At 35.2% G+C, this 20,364-nt stretch overlaps 1 protein-coding gene across 9 annotated transcripts in view; it reads right to left on the minus strand.

Moving 5' to 3' along the window:
* The window catches only part of CEP170 (centrosomal protein 170), a 106,595-nt gene that overhangs the window by 65,001 nt on the left and 21,230 nt on the right, over positions 1-20,364 (minus strand). For all 9 annotated transcript variants that reach the window (XM_064445795.1, XM_064445796.1, XM_064445791.1 and 6 more), the window contains exons 2-7: positions 18,057-18,202; positions 13,131-13,220; positions 7,391-7,472; positions 6,717-6,772; positions 6,444-6,606; positions 4,160-4,294 (exon numbers count right to left, since the gene is read on the minus strand). In XM_064445795.1, coding sequence (XP_064301865.1) covers positions 4,160-4,294; positions 6,444-6,606; positions 6,717-6,772; positions 7,391-7,472; positions 13,131-13,220; positions 18,057-18,161 — 631 coding nt within the window. In that variant the 5' untranslated portion in view covers positions 18,162-18,202. The remainder of the gene's footprint in view (positions 1-4,159; positions 4,295-6,443; positions 6,607-6,716; positions 6,773-7,390; positions 7,473-13,130; positions 13,221-18,056; positions 18,203-20,364) is intronic.

Consider the following 20,364-nt stretch of genomic DNA (forward strand, 5'->3'; position numbering starts at 1 on the left):
AACTGCATGCTTTAAAGGAGTTAAAGTTAAAAAAGTGCAACACTAATCTTACTTAGGTATATTGCTGTGATGGCTCTAAAAAGTTCTGTAAGCTCCCTGTGACAAACAGTGCACATTTGCTGCTATAGCTTTGCAAAGCAAGCCTTACGTATGCAGAACTTGCATGTATTCCAGGCCAAAGCTCTTCAAAATTCCAGGACAAACTGCTAGGAACTTTAAGGTTAATGCAAGTGATTAAACATGTGTGTGTCATCTCCTACACATAGTGATTACACTGGATTTTCTAAAATAACAGTTGGCCTGCTTTACATTAAAATTACACTGTTTCTTAAATGTAAGGAACATTTGATATATTGTTACACAATGCTGGAATTAAAAAAATACCTCAAGCCAAATGGAAAAATCACTTCAGATTCTTAAAGCCTGTTTAAAAATTTCTTTCTATGTTTTCTCAGATTTCTGGTAAAGGCATTAATGATGTAAAATTCTACAACTACTAGTGAGATCAACAGAGAATGCAGTTTTTGCTTTTCCTGGAAGCAAGAGTATAACACATGGAAATAATAATTACACACCCACTAAACTTGCCAATAACATACAAGTTTAACAGCTGCAGCATAGATAAAGTCACACCATAGGTGTATATGCAACCTTTCATTTTAATACAGACTAGTAGATCTATCTATGTATCATTAAATTAAAACAACATGCATGTCTGAAAAAAGCAGAATTTTTTTTCTTTTTCAAGTTTTCTGGGATATTCTGCTCTGTTTGTAAATAATTTCCACTAGCGAGTTTCTGTTGTGATAGAAAGACAGTAACATTGAAATAATCTTATTAACTTGAGACTATAAAGACTAATTGTCTATAGTTGGCTTAGCAGAAACAAATCTCCCGTTTCAATCTCCTCATTAAACCTTGCCCCATCTGTTATAATTCATGCCTTCTTTCCTATTCGGTGAATAATCATGTAGCAATTCATTAAAGCATGAAGCGGATTCTTCATAGGATTAATTTGTGAAAATTATATCAGGCTTTATCGATTTGAGTTACTGAACAAAAGGTTTAAGAATTTATGTACATGAATTCACCTGTAATGTACCTACTTTTAGGCAGTTTATATAAAGAAGCATGTTCCAAACTGGTGTTTTAAATACTCTAAATACTTTAAAGTTAATTTTTATTTTTAAAATATCCAAACATGACAGTCTTATGAAGTTTCTAATTTCCTTTCATTAATGTACTTCTTTGTATTGATTTCCAATAATTATATTGATCTATGTTATAACACCTAATGCGTGAAGAAAATATAGAAATATTTTCATGGACTGTAACTGTAGGCCAAAGGGACCCAAAAACCCTATGTCTTTTATTTTACAATTGTATGAAAATATTCAGAATATTTTTTGCACATTTCTACAGACATAGTTAGTCTTCTGAGATTGAGGAAATGTGTCCGTAGAGGCAAATGTCCACTCTTAGCTGGTCTGTCTTCTCGGGCTTTCTGCCAACACTACCAAAACCATCTACAACAGTCAAAATCAGACTAGTAAAACATACAGTTAATGTCTAATCAGAGGTTAAGTGATCCGAGATAACTAACTCAGTTGTCTATACATGGGATTTCCATTCCACATCCTCCCAAGTTAAATTGTTTTGCAAAAATGTCAGGTTTTGGTTTTTTCCCAGCAGTGTCTTCCTGTAACATTTCACATAAGCTTTTGTTTAGTATGTGCTTATTCTAACTGAATTCCATTCTTGCAGACTTACTAGTCTTTCAGTTTGAGGAAACACAAGCTCTTCCTACACTATCCGTACATTAGTTCTACTCCTAGGAGATCAATTCATGATTAAAAAGCAACATAAACAAAAGGGATTTCTAACATATGTTGTATATTTTCAAAAAAAGAAATGTTTTATTTGCCAGGAAGACTCCTGCCCCAAATTCTATTTTTATATATAGTGTATGTATCCAGAAAACAAACAAACAAAACCAGTTAAACACTGTAGAAAACACCAGTCCACCTTATCTATTCATCATTTACCTTATTATGACTTCACTAAGGCAAAGCATTGCAAAAATATCCCCGTAACTGAAGTTCTGTATAGAACAAACTTAATTTTATTACTGAAACAGACTACACCTTCTTGATTCATTTGAGAGGAAGTTGGTATCTTATTTTTCTTCAAACTCAGGAACTAAGACAGAAGCACTGATCACTTTCTGAAAAAATCTCTTGGTAAAATAAATACAGGAGCATGTAAACCATTTGATGCAATATTGCTTTTGAAAAAGCAATTTACAACTATGAAAAAAAAGAAAGAATAGGCATGCTACTAAATAGAAGCTGGAATCTTGTGTCATACCTTGTTAATGGCATGGCACCAAACCCACAGACTTCAGGATATTACTTTTTAATAATCCAATATTTAATGAGGGCAAATAACGTGCTTGTTTTTTTAAATTAAAACAATGAATAGATATACAAAAGTATAAAAGGTTTAATGAATTAATATTTTTGTTACATTAGTTTGCTACAGACATGGCATCTAAGCAATAAAAAAACAGATACTAGAGACTTTACCATCCCTGTTTTGGCATATACAGCAACATAGAGAGTCACAGGTTTCACAGCCAACAGTTAATGCTTCCTGTGATCTCGAAAGTAAGGAGAATCACATGGCTACCAAGTCTGTCAGTGGCAAGGACTTAATTCTTTTTCTTTGTAACTGACAACTTACTCATTTTTGCTTTTTGTTGAGAAAAACGGAAGTGGGACATCTAACAGTCATGGTCTCCATTATTATTGCCATTAGGAACAAAATTTGTCATTTCTTAGGAATGCTTGGAAGTGTTTGATGAACACATTTCTAGACAAGATTTGAACTGTAGAGTTACAGATTACTAACGCAGGATATTAAAACCCGTACTTAGAAAGCCTCCATATGAGCACATAATAGCATACTCTACTCATGCTGTGTATGGCAGTGAAATTTTTCACCAAAAACCCCAACCAAATAAGAAGGCATTCTATAACTGTACTGCATTATGATGCAGTTCTTTTATATGCAACAAAGTTGTTTAAGTTGCACAAAAACTGTCACTAATTTAAATGTTTTCACCTGGTTTCTTCCTACTCGTCCAAATCTTAAGGGACTGACTTTACTGTCTAGTCATGACAACTTTAGACTAATATGAAAAAGGTCATTAAAACCTATGACAAAAAGCTAACTGCAAAGACACTGACTTCATTACATCGAAGGCTTAATACGGTTTGATTTTATACGTTTTTAGAGCTTACACCAATTCCTGCAAAATACAATTCATGATAAGCAAGGCAAGTACTATTAGAGGAAGAGAGAAATCCCCACCTCAGTTGAAGTATTTTAAAAAACTCCAAACTTAAAAATGTTGGGCCATAAATGAGTATCTAAACAGCTAAACATACATGACTTTTGTCCTAATGTGAGTAAGTTTTAAGGTTATTCTCTTTATTAGAATAGCAGTCACTTTAGTTATATGCCTGATGATAGATTTAGAAACCTAATTATAGACAATGAGATTTAACTTTTGGCAATACATACTGTGTATAGACAAGCTAACTAGAGAAGAAAAAAATCTGTATTATGGGGAAATAAACATTACCAGTTTAACTTTAGACTACGCAAATCTTTACTGCAGGAACTATAAAGTGTAATTTCCACTAATGTAGGATTACTGAATTACAGGAGAGAATGTTAGCATAGATCACCTTATATAGCTAAAAGTTTAACACAAAAATAATACAGCACCATTTATTTTCAGAAATTATTTTGACAAAATATCCCTATGCCTTCTCTAATTTTGAGCATATAAAATGACTGATACTGATTACCTTGATAAATAAGACACACTGGTTCAGGTAACATTATTTTGTGTATTTACTGATAAATTGTATTATATACTAGAAAACTGATACATTAGATGTGAAATTGGTCTCTGGAAATGCATAGTTTCTCACAGAATAAATTTTTAAACTAACTTAATTTTAATAGGCTCTCACCTATGCAAACTGTCCATGAAACTTCCAAACATTCATTTCTGTTTAGTTCCCTAGTTAAGAATATACATACTTTACTAAAGACCACAAATGCCATAAAAATAAGACAACAGACTTACCTGAAGCCCCCGTCTCATGCATTTTTTCTTCATGCTTGCTATCTGGCTTACGACCACTTTTTTCATCAGCTTCATCATCACCCCACCAGGCTGGCTGTCCATACAAAGGTGTTCCACGAGGCATGGCAGAAAGATCTATAAATTCAGCCCAAAGCAGAGGAAATTATGTTTCTCTTTAGTTGTGATATTTAGGTTAAAATAAAATGAAGAGAGAGTCATTTGCTTGGGTCGTTTCTCCTGGAAGCTGAAGTGAGTTGGTTGCATGCATTTGCCGAAATACAAAACAAACTTGGAGGCTGGATAACTGATCTGGGTTCTAAATATAAAAGCTTACTAATGACCTGATCAAAACTTCTGGCACAAATGTTTCTGCAAAGGCAACTGACGTCTCTTATTGTTACCCTGATATATCTGTAAACATTATTTTCTGCTTTCAGTTTGCAGTCATTAGTACAGCAATACATTCCTAAAAGCCGTCCACTGCTATTTCTGTGAGAAGATTCTCACTTTTACCCACATTGACCTTTCAGTGAAATCTGAACTCACTGCATGAAAAACTGATCAAATTTTGCAATGTTGCCAAGGTTCCAAATTGCTGACAGCTACTACAGAGTGCTGAAAGTTGCCTTGTGTAAAACAACTGAGCTCAACCATTTTTTTTTAAAGGCAATAGTTACATTACAGTACAATAAAAAATGCTGTTTCTTATATAGGATGTATACACATGATTAATCTCATTTAAATGCAAAGATTAAATAAGAAAAAACCACAGTGATATAATTAAGATTTCTACCTTGATGATAAATTGACTGGGTAAGTTTTGACCTGCTCTCTTGGGAGGATACTTCACCCTACTGAGATTTCTCTGCACTAGTATAACACAGAGGTTCTGAAGATACTTTAAACAGTCTTTGTATAAAATAACATGATCTGTTCAAATCCAACTTAGTAGCTTGTCTGTTACTTTGCCTATCACGAATTTCAACATTTTTATTTGGCGTTGTATTCACTGCCATTCCAAAAATGATATATAATTACATAGCCATGCCAGAGTTTCAATATGAATTGAAGATACTAAGCACGTCTTTTTTTTAAACAGCATTAAACTTTACTCAATACTGAATTGTTTTTAAAAACTTGATGGCTGATGCTTGTGCACTGGACTAGCAATAGCAAACAGCTATGCATACATACAGCAGCAGTAAGAGAATCAGTCCCCAAAAGCTTCTGGCTTCTGAGAGTTGCACTCTAATACAAACCCCTATCATTAACTGTGACTGTTATTTTTTGGAAGAGTAAAGAGAAAAATGGAAAGCGAGGATAGAAAACGCCACTGTGCCACTTTGTGAAAATTTAAGAGGACCCAAATGCTGAAAAAGCCATATTCAATAGGAACACTGAAGCACTAGATAGGCCTTATTGACCCTGAATAGGATGCTAGATCAGCCAACAAAATAAACAGATGAATTAGTTATATCACAGAATCCTATATGTGGGGAAGATGACTCTCTGAAGAATGTCCTCCAGAAGAACAGATTAAACCTAAACAAAACAGTACAGCCTTGACCTAAGGAGTCAGACGTAGTCAGCTCCTTATTAAGGAAGCACATACCTGATTTCTTTCTCATTCTTGTGGTTATCTCCTGTAGTAACATGTAACACAGCAAGTTACTACAAGATGAACAATAAACTTCAGCAAGCCTCACACTGAAGTTAAGACACCTGCAGCATAGCCACCATGACACATTACATAAATATGAAAGATGATGTAGAAACAAGACGGAAGCTACAGTTTCTACAAATTTTAAAACCACAATAGGACACTTTGGTTCTATCCTGATGCATCTAGCAAATGCTAGTATCTATAAAACAAACAAACCCACGCCCCTCCCATTTAATATGGAGGGAAAAAAAAAGCATGCTTGACAATGATGGTAGTGAAAAATGAAAAGCACAAACTGTTCCTGAAAAAATATTTTCAGTTAAACCACATAAACCAGCACATTTTCCTGCCACAAATGTTGGAAGTTTGTGATTTTGGGAAGAGAAATGCAAAAATCTGATAAATGCTGGTTAAATGTCCCCTTGAGTTTTCTTAACATGCAGATACTACAGTAAAAAAGGCAGCAATTCAGTTCCAAAAGTTATTAATTATCCTTAAAGTATGTTTAAAATTTCACATATGTGGAGTTTTTACTATCTATATAAATTCACAACCATCCTAGCAAAGCAGATAAATGTCCTTGCCAAGTTTGTGTGCTTCTGCCGCAAAGATGAACCTTACCCATTGATTTCTCTTCAGATTTCAGTGCTTCTGTAGTTTTGTGGTGCAATTCAGCTGTGGAGTCTGTTACCTTGGACTCTGAGATTTTGGAGTTTGTTTGCTTCGACCCTTCTGCCTCTGAAGATTTTTGGGATAACTGGAGTTGGCTTGTGAATTTTTCATGCTACATGGCATTAAATAGAGAAAAAAAACACAACACCCTCAAAGAGTGAGAAAAACTCCTGTGTTACCAATAACTACAGAATGGAACATCTAGGAACTGCACGTTGTTACCTTAAGTGCTTCTTCAGGGACTCTCATCTCTCCCCTGACAACAGTGAAGAGATTAGTATGTAGGAAATGCTAAGGAAAATACTGGAAAGATTTCTCAATTCACAAGAGGATTTTACAGAAAAGCAACTGTTCTGCAGCCTATTCTGCCACTGGAATGGTGACACTTGGTCTACAAATATGTCACTGTTAGGACTAGTATGTACAATCATACTCATCAAAGCAAATGCACAGTACAATTATTTACACCGATATACCTTAATGTTGCAATAATACAAGTTCTTCCCCCCCCCCCCCCAATGTGGTAGCTTGCCAAGTAATTACTTGTTATCTTCTCTACTTCTATAGTATCTCATGTGACACAAATATTTTTGTATTTGCCTCCAAGAAAAGTAACATTTCTTACCAACAGAAGTTACACAGCAGGTTATAAATAGTAATTGGAAGTTGACATTTCTTGTGGTGAGAAACAACAAAGTGTACTTTATTAGTAGTTCTGACCAAAGTACAGTATCCGAAAACCCACCACTTTCTCTCATACAGGCATTTTTGTAGTAACGAGAGAAATAAGTATTTCAAAAGTTGCTTCTCAAATAGTATGAGAACCCTTCATTTAACACAACCATGTTTTCAGCAAGAAAACTGTGTCAGGGCATTTTGCATTTTTACGACAAGGATATCATATCCAAATCTCAATTTATCTTCTAACTTCAGAGTGATGTATGTCTGTTCTGGAATCCTTACATCATTCACAAATGTCTACAGAAATAAATGAGGACAGAAAGAGATACTGTTAAATTCCAAAATAATAAAATGAGAAATCACTTAACTAATTTTATAAGAAAAGTTTCCAGGGCTGCAAATTTTCTACTGGTTATTCACCGGGGAATTAAACTATAAGCTCAATTTGCCACCTGCTTCACAAAATATTCCAAAAGAAACCTTAAACACCAGTTGCTAATCAGGCTGCTGACATCACACTGTCCTTGAAAAGTTTCGCACAAGTTTAATCTTGTTAGCAGTATTTACTAAATTGTTGATTAACATTCCCTCAAATTAGAACCTCCGCTAATTATTTTTCTTGCAGTTTGCCTTTTCATTTGTATAGCATTTAAGACTGGATATGAGAGTTCTGTTGTAGCTTATAATTTCTAAACATTGTCAAAGGATTTAAAGGAAAAATGGACCAAATTAGTGCATCCAAGTAACTCCAAATAGCAGTGATAAAGAATTCAGTATACTGTGACTCTTGAAAGAGTAGGTGTAACATTTGTAAGCAGAAATACATTATTATACCAGCTAGCAACAGAGCAGCGCAAATTCCATAGGCTTGACAATACCTTTTGAAAAGTCAGTTACTGTACAATAAGTAATCATCTCCTTGAAATCACAGTTGCAAACATAGTTGGAGAAATCAGACAAGCTTTCAGTGGTTTGGAGAAGGATTTATGTACCTGAAAGTTTGCCCAGTTTCACCAACCATATCAGCTGGCTGTTAGGGGCAGCACAGATTACCAGCCACACTGATATCAAGGTCCAGATTAAGCCTAACAGTGAAAAATAACAAGGAATTTGCAAAAACACACTGTGATGAATTTCAAGACAGCCTAAGATACATACAATGACTAACTACAGAGGCAGCAAGGACGAAGAATAACACATGTTAAAGTCAAAATGGACCTAAGAGATGTAATTTGGAAGAGTTGGAAAACAATTTCATCTCTGTGAGAAAAAAAGTGAATGAATGTAAATAGGGCTTGAAGTTAGATGATTCAAGCCCTAAAAAAAATTCTAGGAAGTCACACAAAATTCTAAAACAGACATAAGCCTTTGTAAGAACCAGGAAAAAGAAGTTTATTCTTTCCATTGGAACGGATCTACATCTTTGAAGACTAATTGACAGTCTTAGGAAGGTAGGCTGTCAGCATCAAGCAAACCACCCAGGCTACCAACATCAGCAAGACTTGAAGTTGCATGTGGTGACTCAGATACCAGAAACCAAGGATGCTAACAGGCTAAGGTAGGAGTATGCATCAGGAACTGAGAGTGTTCTTCTCATAACCTGCCATTTTGCCATTGGAGGGGATACTTCAACCTTCAGATAGAGACTTCTCCCAGAACCTGCTACCTCCCAGTGACAGCCAAGGAGTCACACCACTGCTCTTAGAACTCTCCAAATTAGGCTGAAACCCTAGCTGTGAAACTGAATTGTTTCTTAAACTGAATTTGTTACTTTCAGAGAAAACTCTATATTGTGTTAGTATCTTCTGAATTTGCTTAATGATAGAGAAATATAAAAGGGTGAAGACGTTTTATCTAGAATAGAATATTAAGCTCTTGATTACAAAAAAAAATAAAGACAAGAGGAAAATATAACCCTGCATAATATTTAAGACCCTTTCAGAGTTACACACCCTTGAAGAATCTTCCTATGGTGTGAGCTGACAAAACACTTCTGCATAGCATCTTGCCTTAAACTATTCCTCAAGGTTCAATTTAAATCTGCATTAAGAAGCCACAATTTACATTCTACATCCCTCAACCCCTCCCCGGCTTTCTTGAAATCTTCCCTCTCCTTTTACCTCAAAAGGATGTAACATCTGGACTTATAAGAATGTAGCATCTTCCTTGTAAGACATATGAAAAATCAGCTATATGTGAAAAGTCTCTTGTTCCTTCACGTTACTTCACCTTCTTTTAAAACCCAAAATGAGTCTTAATTTAGGGCAAATTCAAGGCAAATAAAATATTTATGGATTAGCTGGTATGAGACTGCTGCATTATTTAATGAATTATTTATCAGTTGTATGTTTTCCCATACCTTAAAAAATTTACAGCTTCTTGCTCATTTTTACTTTTCATAACAACTACATGTTAATACTACAGAAAGGCACCCTGGATGTTTAATCTTTCTGAAACACATTCACTATGGATTCGTACCAGTTTTAGAGACTAAGAATATTGCAACCCCACAGCATCATCCTACTTCAAACTTAAGAATTCTGCAACAACATGGGCTTGTTTCTAAGGAATGCAGCAGCTGAAAACTGTTATTTTTAAGTGCATTGGCGTTAGGGACACACACACAAAAAAATAAACTGGAATAATTAAGCCAAGAATCTGAATCTTTGAATGCTTGTGTTGCTCATCTAAACCTACTATTAGATGAAGTCTGGAAAGACAGAAACACTATCCTTCCCCAAATGAGTAAAGGGATCTTTTGTTATATTTTCTTTTTCTAAATCAAAATAACATTTATTTCATTATTTAAAAAATTGCTTACCTACTTCATAAAGAATATCTTCGATGAGAAATAAGAATCAAAGGTACAACTATTTACTGGTTTGTAAGCATGAAACTGAGTGGTGGTGGATGCATATTTATTCCCCTTCAATATTGTAATAGCCCAGAGCAAAAACCCATGTGAGGCATATCCTCAAGGCACCTTGAATTTTAGTGAATCACCAAAATTTAGGCTGCCTTGCGGACATGTATGTACACATGTATATACATACATATACATTTTTCCTCTCAGGTCAGAGTTCTAAAATTCATGTGTATGCTGTATACTCAACCCAGAGAGCTCTGAAGGCAGTGTGTGCAGCCTACAGCCATCCTCCTGACTGAACTGATGTCATACAACAACCAAGCCTCAGTTGCTTTATCACTGGAGTTTTAGAACCTGACCACAGGCTTTGGAATACAAGACAAAGCTAGCTTGAAAAAGCTAGTTACTATGTAAACAAGGAATCTTACCGCCCCCCCCCCCCCCCTTTAAATCACTCTACACACATTTTTATATATTCACATGATTTCCAGAGCTTTATTCTTCAAATAGTGAGAGTCAACTCTCTAAGCCTTCCAAAGTTTGCTGAGCATTTTGCAATCCAGTCCTAAGACATCAGCATGAAGAGACTTCCTTGTCCTGTAAATATCCCTGAGAAGAATGCTACGCAACCAGGCCATGGATGTTTGATAATTTTCTTCTAGTATGTTTCTGAAGTCACAAAAGTCAAAGGAGAAAATACAGTTCAATTCTGTTGATATTGGTGAAAAAATAATTATATCTTAGCAACTGTACATGTTTTCTTCAGAAGAGTTAATTCCTTAGTCTTTTTTTGTATAAAATATAAGATAAACAGGAATGACCAGGAATAATCATGATGGATTATTTTAAATAAAACTTTACATCACATAAATCTGACTAAAATTTACTTTTGTTTTATTTTCAAATCTAGATGTACAAAGTCCAGGATGAAGACTGACGTAAACTTTCCACTGAATTGGGTGTGATCCAACCATACAGATAAGAATATTCAGGCATTAGGCCATCAGGTGCAATTACAGTTCATCTACTGGAAGTATTTGGGACTCATAAAACTCAAAAGAAAAGCTCTATGTATTGGTAGTAGACCTCTCCCCTTAAACTCTGAATGATCTTGAGTGGTTGAAGTGTATTACACCAGGAATGAAGAGGTTCTGTATACTAAGACAAGTATACATCTGTTCTCCAAAGAAATGGGACTAACTGGGTGACCCAGAAGAAATGTTTGCTCTTGATGAAGCAAGCAAAGTAAGAATGGGTAGAAGCTAATGAAGCACTAAAAGGGGGACTTGGCTGTTACAGGGGTGGTGTTCAAAGTGGAAGCAGTAGCTAGACTAAAAGAATTATTGCCTAGTTAGTAGTTCACTGCATGGTACAGAGGCATTGCACATACTGTTCTGCCACACAATTAAGTATGGTGTTACAAAATTATGTGTTTCTTTTGACCTGAAAGCAGGTAGGTAGAGGTATGTAAGAAAAGCACAGCTGGAAAGAGACAGTAAAGGAAGCAATGAGAAGACAAAGAGCAAGGACTGAACTCCTAAGACTTAATGTTCCCTGTCCCAAAACTGTGGGAAGAAAGAGTTCCTTTAATGTTTCTGGGTAAACAGCTATAGTGCAACTTACAACTCAAACCTGAGGATGAATCAGATCAAGTGATGCAAATAACTGAAAACATTTTTATCAGAGGTAAAGAAAGTAGTCAAATGAAGGCCTTTTAACATATATTTTTATTAAATTCAAGTTTTGTGACAAGGCAATGAAAATCTGAAGGTATACCTATTGACTACAGGAATAACATAGAATTAGGGAATAAAATCAAATGGCTCAGCAAAAATCAGTATGCACTGAATTAATTTTTGAAACAGCGCACTGACTTTCAAAATAAAGAGGTATACTAAATATTTAAGGACCAAAGTACTTACACATCTACAACTGTTCAAAAGATACAATCCTTCAGGTTACACTGGTTTCATATGGAGTTGAGACCCTGACTCTTTGGAAGGCTGAATTAGTTAATTATAATACAAAAAACCAAAGCTAACAGAGACAGACTAACAGAGTTTTTATTTTCAAATGCACTTCAAGATCAAACACCAAAACCTACATCAATGCTAACAGGCACTAACTTGTCAAATGTTTTAAAAAAAAAAAAAAAAAAAAGATGATGAAGAAGAAATCTCAAATCTATCCACTACCAGTAGCTTTCTAAATATTAATTCAAGTAAGCAATCATAGATGAACTCATGATTTTGTTCTGTACACATTCATGACACAGACAAACGTTTAAAGTTATATAAAATAACAACCATAATTAGTGTTTATAAACAGCTGATAAAGTAGTATTTGAAGGGCTAAAAAAAACATGAGAAAAGTTTTTAGTAATTGATTATAATATTCAAAACATCTATAAAATGTGAAGCTCACCTAGAATATTATACATGCAATTCCTAGAAAAGCCTTAAAATGTAAGATGTCATATGAAACTTTATTTTGCTCATAACTTTGCATTTCTCCTATAGTAGTTTGTAATAACTTGACTCATGCATTATTCATAGACATTTTGACAAAAAGGATACTGAAAAGCTACATGCAAATATAGAATTAGTCAAATGGGTTTACATACAACATGGCTATTGCATACTAAAATTTTTTTTCCACATAGGAAGTACAGTTTAACATTCTTTTCTGTCTGAAGAAATGAGAAAAATGGAATAGCATATGAAATAGAAATCAATATCTTAACCACACATTTTAGAGATTAATACACCTTTTTTTTTAACAACATAAGAGGTTTTTTTTCTACATTTCTGAAATATAGAAGACTAACTTATTCCTTTTTATTCTTTTGAGTTTTTTTCCTACTGCCAAGGCCCTCTTATTAAGGGAATTTATTGCAGCCCTTTAAGTAACGTACAGTGGAAAACCCCCACAAAACTGACATTTTCCTTTTGAATGTTCTCCCATTTCCAATCTTGCATTTAAAAGATAACAACATACACTTGTTAAGGCATACTCTCTTTCCTCAAAAAAAACATCAAACAAGCATACAAAAGACTATGGGGAGCTATCCATTCCTGATGTTAACTTACCCCATTCAAGCTGCCCAAATCCTTCACTAAGTGTTCATCTGTAGAGGCATCATAGTTAAGTACAGCATGTTGCTTGTCCACACTTCGTGACTAGAATATATTTTGAAAATTTGAAAATAAGATAACGTATTTCAAAACAGATCAAGATAGCATTAATGGCTATTTCTTCAAGTAGCATGGTTATTTCTTTTTACATAGCACATTTATTCAAATTATATAAAAATATTAGTCCCACATATGAAAAATCTCAATCTGAACTCTGGTCCCGGGTGCCCACCATCTGATTTTAAGTCAGATGCAGACATATCTAAAGATTTTTTTTTTCAGTTCACCATAGTATCACTGATGTTTAATCTAACGTCATCAACTTTACCTTTATTTTCCTCTCTCTCCTTAACTATATGCATCTTTCAAAACATGAATATGATTCTGTGGTATTGCTGTTCTCTCTGAAACACACTGTTGCCTGTCATGCATCAGTAAATCTTCAATTTTGTTGCCTAGGATACTTACCATAGTATACAAGCGTTGAAATTGTTTCTCCTTCATCTCAGTTTCCTAAACAAATTAGCTATAGCCTTCTTCACTAAACGTCTGAGCAGTTCCTGAATTATTCTTCCCACTTCAGCATTTATTTATTTCGCATCCAAATGTCAACTCATAGATCAGGAACAATCTTTGTTACTCTTTCCTCCAAGAACACTACCTCCCTAACAGCTAAGTCCCTCTTTTAGCACTTGCCCATGGCCAAGCGTTCTCAGGCTGCAGTGCTAACTTCAAGCATGGAAGAGGTGGAGCTGGATGTATGCTTCCTTCACACACGCATGTGGTCAGCACCTTGACATCTAGAAGAGTTCCCAACTGGATGGAGACCACAGTTCACCTTCCCCAGCTGTGTACACTTCATCTCAGCCTGTTTCTGGCAATTCTGCTAGCGCAGTGTCCTGACATGAGTGCATTGCAGCACATTCCTTCCAACAGCATCCTTCCAGTTTCAAGCTCACATCTTCTACTCAACTCGTTGTTCAGGACTACATAGCACTGAGAATGGTAAATTTCTGCTCAAGATGTCTGTGCTTATTTCTGAATCAGCACCTGCAGCCTGTCAGTTCTAGGAGTCCCAGTTTTATCAGGCCATTAGCCAGTTCAAGGCTATGACCATGCAATAATTTTCCTAACAAAATGCTTTCTCTTCTCAGAATCCCACACTTATCTCATTCCTTCTTGATTTCTTGAGATTTGCTAATATTATTTTCCTTTCTTTACAGTTTAATTCCTTATTCTTCCTTTTCATGCCATCTTCTGTTTTGCTTTCTCCTTAAAGAAGTGAAATAGTCCTCTTCTGCTTATACTTACTACATTATTTTTAGACTTTTCATTTGAGCCAATTTGCTCTGTGGTTTTGAGGTATATAAAAGGGGGATCAGGATATAAAAGGGGAGGGGAGATTTAAGGAAGAGGCAGACAAATGAACAATGTGGTCCATGTCGATAACAGCTGCACTAGTATACCGTATCAGTTAAGTATTTTTAGTGGTAGATGAAGATATACCAGCATCGTTCATTTTCTACTAACTTAGTAACCTTTCAAGTGAAAATAAACTACCTCAGAAAAATCAAATTCACTGATGTGTGTGTTCTGCTGAGCCTGCACTGTCAAGCACAGATTACACTTTTCCACACTCAAGTGACACAGCAATGCAAGCACACAAATTACCCTAGCTTTACCTAGGTTATCGGAAACATTTCTGAACTTCTTTCAATTATGTTATTCAAATACAAGTTGTATTAGCAATCAATTATTTTATAATCTTTATGTGCTACTTCTTATCAAGAATAAGTTAAGATGAAAATGACCCAAAAGATCCTTAAAGCTTCTTGATATTTTGCCTCAGCTTCCAAAATGGTAAGAAAGATTACTCAAGACTGTGACCTTTAGAGAAACACCTGAAATTCTGCAGAACATTAAGGTTCTCCTCAGGCTTAGATTACTTGCAGATAATCGGACACATCTTTATCCATTGCAATCTTTACAGGTGCAAAGATTGTGCATATCTTTCAAATGCCATTTTTCCTTCTGATTTGTTATTGCAGGCTTCCGTCCAAATTTAAGTACTATCAGAATTACATTTTATAAGACTGTGGTGCCAGGCTGGCAGCTAAGCACCACACAGCTGCTCACTCACTCCCCCCTGCCCCAGTGGGATGGGGAGGAGAACAGGAAGAGCAGAAGTACAAAAACTCATGGGTCAAGTTAAAGATAGTTCAAGCAGCGAAGGAAAGAGGAAGAAGAAAGAAGAAATAAAACAAATCAAGTGATGCAAAGTCAATTGCTCACCACCTCCCACAAGCAGACCAATGCTCATCCAGCCTTTGAGCAGTGGTTACCTTCCCCAAAGTCCCCCTCCCTCATTTTTTATTGCTGAGCATGACATTATATGGCACGGAATATCCCTTTGGTCAGTTTGGGTCAGCTGTCATGGCTGTGTTCCCTCTCAACTTCTTGTGCATCCCCAACATAGTCACGTGTGTGTAGGAGGAACAGAGTGAGAACAAGAACGTCTTGCAACTGTGCACGCACTGTTCAGCAACAGCTAAAATACTGGTGTGTTATCAACAGTATTTTGATCACAAGTCCAAAATATAGTACCTTAAGGGCTTCTATAAAAAAAATTAACTCCATCCCAGACAGACCCAGTATAAAGATCTACATACAACTGCAGAAATAATAAACAAACAAAAAACAAAACCCTGAATAACTGTGCCAAGAGCTGTATGAATACAAAAATCCATCCTCAGTTAAAATAAATTTTAGACAAAGACTCTTCAATCCTAACTACTAAGAAAACATTTAGAATACAGAAAATAAGAGTAATCTTTTCTGAAATAATTTTTATATTACGAATAATGTAGAATTTTTCACCTTGGAGATGATTCCCTCATCAAGATTCAATAAGTTTTCTAAACATAATGGTAAAACAAGGGGATAAAGTTGTATCTATCCACAAGCAGGATGATGCTTTGGAGCAGTTAGCTAAATACAAAGACTGCACACTGTGTTTGAGCATATTTACAAAATAACCCAGTTAAAGCAAATCTGTAGTCCCAGACATGAACAAAACCTGTTAGAAGAAACATGGTTAGGTACAGATCTGAGGTCTAGTTCTATCAAGCATGCAACAGTGCTGAAATGCTTTTTAATAAGGCTTTTATAACGTTTTCTGTCAAGAAATCATGAATAAAAGCATTAAATTCTACTTTCTTTAACACGCATTGTCCACATGCTTTGCAGTAACAGAACAACCAAGTTATCAAGAGTAGAAAGGAAGGTCGTACACAAAGAGCTATACATACAGAACAAAAACACATTATTAGCTTCTCTTTTGGTGGGTTACTCCCCGTTCAGTAGTATGTGATGTTACAGTCATGCTGGCATGTAGACCTAACATAACAGCAGGCTAAAGAGAATTTTCTTGAAAATCACCAAGCCCCATCATTCCTTTTACTGTCTCTCAAGTCAATACACAAGAAATAACATTTCTAAATGACTAGAATCTAGTCACAATATTAATCAGAGGCAGATATTTGTGAAGATGATGATGACGACTGAAATTTTGTAACACAAAATAATAAATGCTCGAGTACTCAGCTTCACTCTGGGGACTGATCAACCACAGAGAGGAGATGGCATAGGGGAGAGACGGAAGAGTCTCCCTTATTCAGAGACAACAACCCATTACAACAAGCTAGTGGTAAAATTTTTTAATTATAATCTTCTGGGTAGGAACCCAACAGGGTAAGGTTTTTTTGGTTGCTTTTCTTTTGGTTTTGAGTGTTGGAGGGTTTTTGTGTTGGTTTGCTCTTGTGTTTTTTTAAATACTTACCTCATAAATCACCAAGACATCATACTGCCTGTCTTTAAAGAGAAATTAAGAGTATTTTCAACTACTTTGATGGGGCAAAGTACTTCCAACACCAATAAAACCTTCAGATGCCTTCTGAGGTTGGGAGCCAAATGGAGTTTACTAGAGATGTTGCTTTCTGAGTAGACACATAAAAGTAGGTTTCTAAGCACTTCATTTGCAAATAAGATTCTAATTTGGCCATTAACGGCTATATACACCAATCTTGGGAACAAAAAAATCCAAAAGAAAACATTTGATTGAATGGCTGAGAATACTAGTTCAATCCTCTTAAGAGTTCTGCAGTAACCAAAGACAAGAAGAAACCCCAAAATATTACCATTAACCATTCAAAAACATATCTACTAGAAAGAAGCAGCTCAGAGGACTACAGCTTTGACAGGGCAAAGTGCATGCAATACGGCTGTGTAACAATACAGTTACACAGCTCTAAGAGTTCTACTACATAATGATCCTGAAAGTTGTGGAAGTTACTGAAGTATCAAACTATTTTCACCAAGACTTGCATTTTTACAGTTCCACTGAAACCATTATTGAGATTGAGTCATTCAACTTCCTTAGAGATACAGAAATACTCTTCTCTAATGATTTCATTTGCCTTTGTTCAACAAGATGGGGACAGAGTTACATCAGATCATGTGACTAAATTAGATTACAAGTTACAGAAAAAAGAGAAAGCTCTTTTCAAGAGCATCCAGTGCACTTAGCATTATCACATTTTATAGAGTACACAATCCACTTTACTGATCATATTGCAAAATTTATTTCATCTTCTATTCTTACATTCTGTGAATTACATGAAGAAAATGGGATCCTCTGCACTTCGACAGTAACTGCATGATTGAAGGCAATATATTTAAACTAACTGTTTCTATGAACACAAAATATTGACCAAAACAATCACTCCCCAACATGTGGGGAATTGTCTTTTTCAAAAGGAATATAAAACTGGTGCATTAAGTTCACGATCTGAGCAGTTGTACATGGAAGGCTGATGCAATTACCTGTAACATCAGCTCACAGTCATCTCTTCCAACAAAAATCATTTCTCGTGGCAGCCTATGACGGGTGCCTCCACTGCTCACCAAAAACCAGGATGTTAAGCTCATTTTCTGCTTAGCTGATAAATCCTTGGCAAAGCTACGTCATCCTACAGTGAGAGAGTCAGAGAGAGAGAGAAAAATTAATTTCAGTTATTTTTAGCTACAGTTCCTGCTTAGCAAACACCGTGAGCAGAATACAAAAAGCCTCTGAAAATACAGAATTCTCAATAGCATGTACTGAATCCAGCAACCACAGGAAGTGACATGCTCCAGATTTACATAGTCTGAGGCTTCATGCAACTAGGCAGATTTAATCAGAGGTAAGCTTCTTCAAAATGAACAAGCAGCTAGTTAATGCCAAAGTCATATGTCAAGTTGTCAGAAACCTTTTAACATTTGACTGCTTATTATCAAGGTAATCACTACACTAATGCTTCACTATCACAACCAATAAACAACGTGGCAAACGTTCACAAAATACAGCAAGTAACTTGCATGTGTGTCATCCCATTTTCCTGTGAAAAAGAACTACCTCATTTGGTTTTAAACTCATTTCCTCTGTACAGTACCAAGTGAAAACTTAAATTAAAGGAACCTTTGCTTCTTATTTAACATTAGATTTTTCTCAATAAAACTTGTATCTTGGAAATTTAACAGTGTACATTTAGAACTGTAAACAAAGCAGAGCAAAATGAACAACTCGGAAGTTATTTATAAACAATAAAACTGAAAACAGTGCTCCTACAAACTTTAATTTTCCAGTAATCAACATGACATGCTACATACTTACACAGAAGAAAACTCATGGCTACTTAAAATGTCATAAAACCCAAAAGAAAACAAAACTTGAAAACCAGATAAAATTGTCTATGGAAAATTTCTTCACATAATATGGCCTACTTGACACTGGAAGAAAATATGATTAAAAGCACTCTCCAGAGTAATTCAATGGTTGATACTTGGAAAAGCCTTTAAGAAATATTCCAAATCTCTCCTTAAGAAAAGGCAAGCCAAAGTACTAATTTCATTCGTTACCACTCTGTATTCACTAAAAGAGAAACTAAAGAAAACAAAAAGCGACTAGTCTGCATTCCTGTCAGTACCAAATCGCTGGCATTTCTCTTCTCTTTTATTTATATGTCATTTAGTGAAATTATGCAAGGGTAGCAAATGTACTGTAAGCAGACATAAGCCTGCAGCAGACTTGAGCATAATCTGCATAATAACAAGAATTCAGCGAGGTTCTCAGAACCCAACATGTAACTAACATGTAACCACTAAGACGACAATGCCAGCACCGCCCCATTAGGCAAACTACAAATCAAGGAGAGACATCACAAATTATGAAAACTTATAAAGGGGACTGAGTTAGGTCAAGACTGCATCTGAAGAAGACAAACCAGGCAGCTAAAAACCAGTAAGTTGAAAGTATACCATGGCAGGTACTAAAAATGAACCAGCAGAGCTGTTGACTCAGTTAAAAAAAATAATGCAATTCAAAGGGAAGAAATTAGAAAGATGTAATGTGCTAAAGATCTACTTAATACAAAAGTAAATATGTATTGCAACACCTTATACAGTGATGCCTACAACAGGATTATCTTTCCACAGCTGTATCACAACACATTCTTCAAATTACACTTATGTCCACTTAATGTTCTCCAACTCAATGGAAGAAGTGATGCAGCATCTCTATTACACTTTATTCAGAGAAAATATGAAGATTACAAATTAAATGTACAATAACAACTTGTTGAAATCAAATTTAAAAGACATCTAGTTACCAAATAAGTATTTTCATAATTTAGTTTATTCAGCACCTTTGAAGGAAATTAACATTTGTATTTTTAATTTAACCTAGTTTAAAACTAGAAGATAAACTAGGTCAATCAAATGACATTTTTCCATTCCTTTTAGGAAAGGCAAAGGAAGTATCAAAAATGGCTAGCCTAGGTTCCAACTTTTAACAAATAAATTAAAAAGATGTTTGACAGCAAGCATGCTGTTCAATATCAAAACTTTTAATTCCATTTATATTTTACTGCCTTTTAACTCTGCCATCTGCTTGTAACATGCACACCATTTGGCCTTCCTGTTCTACCTGGAAATTCATATGAAAACCTCCAAGAGGATATAAACTATTTGAAAAAGTTCTTAATCTAATACTATGTTTTAGTTTACATAGGTAGACTGTGAGTAAAGGAGAAAAACTATTTATTAAACAGACAAGTAGGTCAACATTTACTCAGCTGAAAAAAGCCCCAAACCC

Source organism: Phalacrocorax carbo, chromosome 3 (assembly GCF_963921805.1).
Source record: "Phalacrocorax carbo chromosome 3, bPhaCar2.1, whole genome shotgun sequence".
Taxonomy (NCBI): Eukaryota; Metazoa; Chordata; class Aves; order Suliformes; family Phalacrocoracidae; genus Phalacrocorax; species Phalacrocorax carbo.